The sequence below is a fragment of the Calidris pugnax genome, unplaced genomic scaffold (genome assembly GCF_001431845.1).
Source record: "Calidris pugnax isolate Ruff unplaced genomic scaffold, ASM143184v1 scaffold21, whole genome shotgun sequence".
Taxonomy (NCBI): domain Eukaryota; kingdom Metazoa; phylum Chordata; class Aves; order Charadriiformes; family Scolopacidae; genus Calidris; species Calidris pugnax.
The window spans coordinates 5,517,852-5,525,697 of record NW_015090770.1 but is presented as its reverse complement, the minus strand read 5'-3'; the positions used below and the strand labels follow the sequence as shown (position 1 = coordinate 5,525,697).

At 45.4% G+C, this 7,846-nt stretch overlaps 1 protein-coding gene across 4 annotated transcripts; it reads left to right on the top strand.

Moving 5' to 3' along the window:
* Positions 1–2,727: 2,727 nt before the first annotated feature.
* TMEM177 (transmembrane protein 177) lies at positions 2,728–7,190 on the top strand. Of its 4 annotated transcripts, XM_014939008.1 has the most exons (3): positions 2,758–2,787; positions 3,323–3,513; positions 6,054–7,190. In XM_014939008.1, exon 3 carries the CDS (start codon positions 6,068–6,070, stop codon positions 7,001–7,003), a length of 936 nt encoding a protein of 311 aa, XP_014794494.1. In that variant the 5' UTR covers positions 2,758–2,787; positions 3,323–3,513; positions 6,054–6,067; the 3' UTR covers positions 7,004–7,190. The 4 variants fall into 4 exon arrangements, with proteins under 4 accessions (XP_014794502.1, XP_014794494.1, XP_014794511.1 ...); XM_014939016.1 differs by lacking the exon at positions 3,323–3,513 and having other exon boundaries at positions 2,728–2,787; XM_014939025.1 differs by lacking the exon at positions 2,758–2,787 and having other exon boundaries at positions 3,058–3,513.
* Positions 7,191–7,846: the final 656 nt, after the last annotated feature.

Here is a 7,846-nt window from a genome sequence, read left to right as displayed (position 1 = left end):
TCCACGCACTCAGCACTCATTACTGAAGCACTATGCTCAGCAACATTGAAAAGCGGCCCAGGTAGCTGCACCAAAAACCAGGCTGACATGTCACACCCTTCCTTCACAACAAGGTCTTCCCCACATCTGCCAACACATCTCACTTCAGGATCTCTTTGCGCTCTAACATTTCCTCTGTTATTCATCAGACGACTTCTCTGTCCTCATGTTTTTAATTAGACAAACGCTCTTGTAGAAACCCCTAATGTCTACACTATCCAGTCCCTTGTTTTTCATGATTGCTTCCGTAGATAATTAGCAGATGATCCTTGTCCTGCAGACTTTATAATATCTCTCTTCCTGCTATCAGTGTTACTCTATGGTCATAGACCAGCACAGTACATTTTCCTTGTCTCAGAATCCTCCAATGTCTCTCCCATCTGACCCCTGCAAGAACCGAACTACATGAAGAGGTGCTTGGGGCATGCAACATTGCATAAACTTGGGCCAGAATTGCAAGGCTCTTCATGCTACCCTTCATTAAAACTTCTGTCTGGAGTCTGGACTACCCCAAAACTTGTATAAAAGGGAAGATAAACAGACTCCAGAGAGGAAGAAGAGGTGGGGAATAAATGTTTTTTATCTCAGACATTCACTGACTGGCAACATTTACTTTGGAGATCACATAAGCAAAATAGACTGTGAGAGCACAGAAATCATTAAGAGAAGTCGATGACTTTCAATTCTGTACTTAAAATTCAACCTTTTTGCTAATGTAGCAACAATACTTAATATATGAAATTGTAAGTTAGAGAGGCAGGTGATGGTGGGCATCCATATGTCTTCTGGTAAAACCCCAGACAACTGTATATATTTTTGAGTGAGTAACTTAGAGCATGTCCTGTAGCACCACCTAGCAGGCTAATTTAAAAGCGGTCTGTGTCCCTTGTTCCCTGACTAACAATGTGCTTATATAAGCAATGTAATTAGCGTGCATTTCAGTCTTTTTTCACCTTCCTTGCTGTAACAGCTGCTCCTCGAAACCAGAATCATACCAATGTGGTGATTAGAAGACTTGGGGTCTCTACTTTTCTCAATCATACTTGTTATAAAGCTCTTATCAGAAAAACATAGAGCAAATGCAGTGCTCTGCCAGCCTCTTGAGTTTTTCCATAAAAAAAGATTAGTTTCTAGACATCTCCAGCTGGTACTGAAGGCAGAAGCACCTTTGAGAAAGTCAGGCTGCACAAACCCATCCAACCCTCCTTCCGTGCTCACCAGGAGGATAAGTAAATCTTAAGTCGCCCTCCGACTTTCAAAATCCATCATGACACTGTGTGTTTCAGACTCCAGTTGTCTACCCTCACCTGCATGCACTTCTTCTTTGTATGTCTGTATGAAGTATGACTATCTATGCCACCTTACAAATGTTAAGTTTTGGCAGATGACAAAGCTGCAAGGCTGCAGACCCATGGCTGTAACAGCTTTCCATGGATATTAAGGGGGAAGTGAAGCTCTCCCCTCCTTTTTTCCTGGCTGCCTCCAACCTTGTTACATTCCTGGCACTTTTCAGACTCTTCAACGATCCCATTCAGCTTGCAAACTTGATAGAAAATGACCCCTTTTGTCCCTGTTACTATGTTTTCTGCTGATGAGTTAAAAGCAGTGCACGAAAAGGGTCTGATGGATGCCAGATCAGGTAAAAAGAGGCTCAGAGGGAGAGAGAGGTGGGCAAGGTGGGATCTTTGCTCTGCCTTCTCCCTATGGGTGGCAGCAAATCATTTATCTGCCTTGCCATATTGCATAAAACTGTAACCTAAGGGTAGAATCGTGGCCTCTCCTGAAGGAGTGTGTTTTCTTAGCAATTATCAACTTGTTTATTGGAAGCTAAAACCAAGGCTGTCATTAACAGCCTCTGCTCACAAGAAGGGATGCTGGCTGTGCCTAACCAGGCCTGTTCAGCACTAGCATTCCTAGCGTGTGGGATATCATCTAGTAAGGCCTGGAGGAAAACCTGAATTTGAATGAAAACCCCCAAATAGCCAGTTTACCATCTTAATCCCTTTATGTGAAAGCAGATCTCGGGCCAAAAGGTTGGATCTGAACCTTTACTAAGAGATGCCTCAATCAGGGGTTGCTACAAAGAAAGATCTGTTGAAATTAATCGAAGTAGATAATAACCATGGCTTGCTTTTATTTCTTTTCTGCTCTCAACCCACTACAAAGCGTTATTTCCACTTGGATTATGAAAAAAATGTTTACCTCATGACTGCCTGGTGCAAAGGAACATTTTTAAAAGAGCCGTCGAGCACCAGTGCGTACCTCTCCTACAAATGAGGCAAACCCCAATGTTCTACTGTCCCCTACCCAAATAAAATCCCAAGCTGCTCCCTGCCCTTGTTTCACAAGGACGGCACAAGCCAGGGGCCAGCCTGGGCGAAAGGAGTGTTGCCCCGGGAGGCCATTGCCCGCCGCAGGCTGTTGCTCCCCTCACCCACTGCCCGTCTCGCCACAGCCCCGCGGCGCTGCCAACAAACGGGCAGGCCTCGCCAGAGCTTCCCCAGGGCCTCCGTGTCGGTATTTTTTCCCATCAGGAACGGGATCTCCCCCCTCGCCCACCCCAAGGGAGATTTCTGCCGCCGATTTACTCCAGGTCTCGGATCGCAATCCCCCGTCCCCGCTGAAGGGGCAACCTCCCCTCTCCGCCCCGCCATGGCGCCGCCGCCCGCCCCTTCCGCCCGCCGCAGGGCAGCGGGGAGGCGGCCGGCCCACCGGAGCCCCGCCTGGGCCGCGGAGCGGGCAGCCTCGGTAGGTGCGGGAGCCGAGCGGGGCGGGGGGAGGCCCGGCCAGGCTTGCTGTGAGGCGAGGAACCCCCTGGAGCCGTCCCTCAGCGCTCCCAGCAATGGCGGGGAGGGGAGGGAAGAGGAGGGAAAAGGCGGGCCGGGGAGCGCTGGGCCCGGGGAGGCCTCGCCCGCCCCTCGCCTGAAGGCGCTTTCAGCCTCCCCTCCCCCTTCTATATTTTTATTTTTGGGCAAGTGAGCCTTGAAATCCTGAGCCCTGGAAGCGGGTCCAGCCCTCCCCCCTTTCCTGATTGATAGTGGTTTAACTTGGGCTTTTCCCTCAGCTAGATGTAATTAGAAAAATTAAATTTATTCCAGTGTTAGGACAAAATCTGCCGGGATAACCCCGTTTTGAACTTTAGCTGTTAAGATCCTTAGACGTCAGTGAGGATGAGCGCCCATAACGCCATAGAGACAAATTATGTTTCAGCATTTGGGAGAGACTAACCTTAACAAACGTTGCTGTGGCTTTAAGGGAACTAAGTAAATGATTAATTTTTCAGGATATGGTCTGTATAAATTGCCTTGAAGTTTCCGGTTGCCTGCCTTCTACATAAATCGCACAAAGTTTATGAATAAAAATAAAGATGCCTCATGCGGTTGGGGCTGCAGTGGGATTTTCTGCAGGAGCCGAGAGTCCGCGCTGACCCCCCCGAGGAAGATTTGAAAGCACGAATGCTGAAAGGGATTGGGGGCAAGTTTCCTTTTATTTTTGTGAGACGATTGACTATTACGGGAAAGTGAATATTCTGTGGCGTTTCTTGCTTCTCCTTGCCTTAGGCATGTGGGGGGGCTGGTGGGTGTCATCCAGTCAAGAGCACAGCCTGGGTTGCGAGGGCTCCGTCCACAAAGGTTTGAAACCATGCCTACACAGAGGATAATTTAATGGGAAAAAAAATTAAAAATATTTAGCTACCGTTACAATTTTTATGACTGAAGCTGCCCAAAAGTTAGTGTTAATTCATTGGGGTGTATCCTGCCATTATGGCTGTTGAGAAGTGTGTATGTAAGCACTGCCCTGCTTTCCTGTGGGTTGCCTGTGGTTGTGTCCAGGTGTGCTTCCCGGCATCCCAAGTCACTGACTGGGGGAGTATTCAGCATCCCCTGTGCTCGGCCAAGCACCATTTGGTCACGCAAGCAAGGAGAGCAGACTGGTTTTCAGCCTGGTCTGTCCTTCCCCACACTGGTGTGGTTTCTCCTTCCAGTGTTCCTAATCTTAAAAAGATCTGTTAGCCAGCCCAAATGAGAGGGCTCTCTCCAGCACAAGCGGGAGAAACTTGGGAATTCCTTGGCTCAGCTTCATGCGTGGATCAAGTGATATTCTTCACGCAGTCATCCCCTTAGAAGAGCCCCCCATCCCATAAATGGCATGACCTTTACAAACAGATCTAGACTACCAGATTTGCTGAGACGTTAACTCCAAAGAGGTAATTTGGGTTTAGTATTACCATTTTCTGGTTTTTAGCTCTACTATCAAGGAGGTTTTCTCCTGAAATTGGGTTTCATCCAAGCTCTTGGCTCTTTACCGTGTTTTTCTTAAATAATTTTGTCAGACAAATCACCACCTCCGGTCTTCAGCAGAATGTAAGAATACCACCACTTATTACACTGAGAAATGCATATTAAATCATTGTATACTTACATGCATCATTGTTTTTATTAAGCACTCAGTATGTGTTCAGTGCAGTATAAACATTAAACAAGATTGTTCTTCCCCTGGTGAATTTACAGCCTGAAAGTGCTTCATAGAAAGGCGTAGTAATAACATATCATTAAAACACCACCTTTAATTTGATCCCTTTTTGTTTCCTTGTGGTTAGTGCTCATTTGCTGTTGCTGATGACTGGTGTATCCTGGCATGTCATGCGGTGCTGTTTTATGGTGTTACAGCCCCCAGTTGTCCGCTCTGCCCCTCTGTGGGAGGTTCTTGTTCAGCCTGAGTGGAAGAGGAGAGCATATGTCCGTGTCTCAGCTGCTGCCGTACAAAGGCCAGCAGCATAGCTGAAGCCCACCTTTGATGGCACTCTATACTAGGACCTTGGTTGTTGTATCAAAGCGTGGTTTCCTTCTGCCACCTCGGCTTCCTGTAGGGACAGCTGGAAATACTAATGTCTTGAACAGCTGCAGCAAGATTCTGTGAAGCTCGTGTGTTAAAGCCCTGAAGGAAGAGACATTGCAAGATGCAAATGGAAACAGGGGCGTCCAATTTTCATTGATGTCTGTTGGATTTAGGTGCCTAATTCACTTTTATGTCTTCATAGTAGCATCATTTTAGGGGAGAACTATGTAGCCAGTGGGAATTTTTTTTAAGAGATTGAGCTTTCCTGGGCAGAGCACATCATATGGCTTGGACTGTAAAAGGAACTGATACTCCCCAAGGGAAGCAGGACTCTTGAACTAAAGGAGTTGGCAGGTTGGAAAGTTTTTGAGTTTATCTGCTTATTTAAAGAGTCACAACATAGTTATCTGCCCTGAAACAATTTCTGTTCCAGTTTCTGCTCTGGATTGCACGTATTATTTGTCAGAGAAATTTCTTCAGAGACAATTTTTTAAAAAGTAGCCACTGAAAGCATGCTGGTTTCTGAAAATAGCTTTATGCTGAGTAAGCTAGAATCAACAGTGGTTTTAATAGTGAGCTTGGCTATCCACTAGAAGAAATTCTAAAGGAAAAGTCTATCTTCTGAAATTTCCAAATCAAAATATGGTCCTATTTTGGAAGTTGCAATCAAGCTCAAGTTACAGATTTAGTATTGAGGTTACTGATTCAAATTTTTGGAGCTGTACGGTAGAGGAGGTTAGAATAGATTAATCTAATTATTGGCTCTTTCTGGCCTGAGTATCTGTAGTCTGTGTCTGCAGTGGAGTGCAACAGGATTGTGCTGGCGAGGACTAGACAAGTATGTTGGGTAAATACAGAATGTGTATTGATTGCTGGGGGAAGGAGGAAGCATGGTGGCTTTATTATTGTCTTTACTGCGGTAAATCGATTTACTGGAGGAGAGGGAGAAGTTAATTATTCTTTGTATTAATCATCATATGTTCCAAGGCCCCAAAATTAATGAGTATCACTGTGTCTTTGTAAATGTGTTTTGTTAATGGTAAAGAGAGAATGTTTCTTTGGTTATTGTGCTCTGCTTCTTCTCATTTTTTTGCCTTTTTTTTTTTTTTTAAATGCTACAGAAATGAGAGACCCATTTATGCCCACTTTAATTCCTGATTTTGTGTTATAAACAGGTTAGGATTTGACTATGGCAGTGCAGTTCCTGCGGAAGGCATCTGTGTGGGTAAAGAAGCACAAGATCACGTTGTTGGCCGTTTCTTGCGTGGGACTGTTTGGCGCTGACCTTTCCTATCACGTGTTTCCTGAGCAGACATTCAAACTGTTGCATGAGTGCTGGTCGGAGGGGCAGCCAGCTGAGCTCTCACAGAAGCTCTGTGGTGTCTTTCAGGATGTCCTTCAAGATATCGATGTGAAGTCCACTGACTCCTATCGAGCTTTTGCAGCTTCTGGCTTCCAGCCTGTGAGTGCTGGAATCCCCTGGCTGCCTGCGGGCTCTTTGGTGGGCATCCCGCCGAACTTTGATAGCACAGCGGAGGATAAAAAAGGAATAGTCAACCATGTTGTTGTGATCAATGGCAAGGAAGTAGACTGGGAGAGCAATGAAGGTGTTGCTTTGAAGGAAGCCCTGACGTTTTCACTTGAAGCTCAGAAGTTTGCCATTGCGAGGGAAGTTGTGTATTTGCAGAACGGCAGCCCTTTAGCAAGCGCTGTTGTGGCTCCAACTTGCTTAGCTGGTACATTTCTCTGTGGGAAGGGTGTAAAGCTACTTCTGGGTTTATCTCCTGGCCCCCTGATACTTCGTGGCCTCTGTAACCTCATAACTGCTGCCGGTGGACTCATGTGCTATTACGTTTCTTATGACGCCATGACTTACCACCTAGACTGCAAGGCTGACAGAAAGGCAGCTACTGTTTCCAAGGACTACGCCAGAGGTGGGGTTGAATTTTATGATCAAATCTTGTCCCGCAACAGGATTCTTCGTGGTCTGATGGGCAAACAAGGGACAAAAATGTATTCCCCGAGTGGCAACCTTTTCCCCAGGCACTGGTTCAGAATAAAGTATACCCCATACACTTACCGAAGAGATTTGATTGTTAATATTTTAAGAGAGCTCCAGGCATAGGAGGGGAGTGCTTGAATTTTAAACTTGTGAATTATGTATTCTCTTGGAACACTGCTGTGCTTCGTTTTTTTTTTCCTTTTTTTTTTTCCTAGATCTTCATTAGAATTGCGGGGTTTATTTTTGCATATAGTTCGGAAGGAGTTATTGCACATCCTGTGAATAAAGAATTCTCTCTTAAAATATTAAAGACTCGCTTCAAAAGTCCTCTGTTCTGTGTGCATCTCAAATCACAAGACCGCTGAGGAGGGGAACTTCTCAGACACTGATCTGGAAGTTCTGCTGCTTTGCTCTGAAATGGAAAGGGTAAAGTCCAAAGGAGAGTTTTGGGAGCAGTATCATTTAAACAGGGGTGTTTGTGTATATGTTTACCGTTCCTCCTATGGAACAACCCAAAGGTGTGTAAAAAAAACTGGGCATTCTGTGCCGTGCTGTTACATCAACACCAAGGCACAGTGTTTCTGTTCTGTGTAGGCTCTTGTGCCATGTGAATTCTTACGCTGCAATTGCCATTTTTCAGTAGGGCACACTAGTTACACTACATTTTATACTAATAGGGCTAGATTATTACCAGCACCTGCATCATTTTGCTTAAATCTGGTTCTGCTCTCTGCATAACATGGTGACTGCAGTGTGTGTATCTTGAATGTTTCCCAGCAGGGATGGTATGTAACATGACTGTTATGCACTGATTGTTTTCTCACAGGTGGGATGAGTGTGTTCAGGAGAGGGTTTTCTGTTTGCTTTGGTACAATTTTTGTTTAATTTAAAAATGCATGTAGGTGTATGTCACCTTTTATGTCAAAGGCGGCAAGGTGTAAGAACTAAGTGTGGCATTTGGTGCAG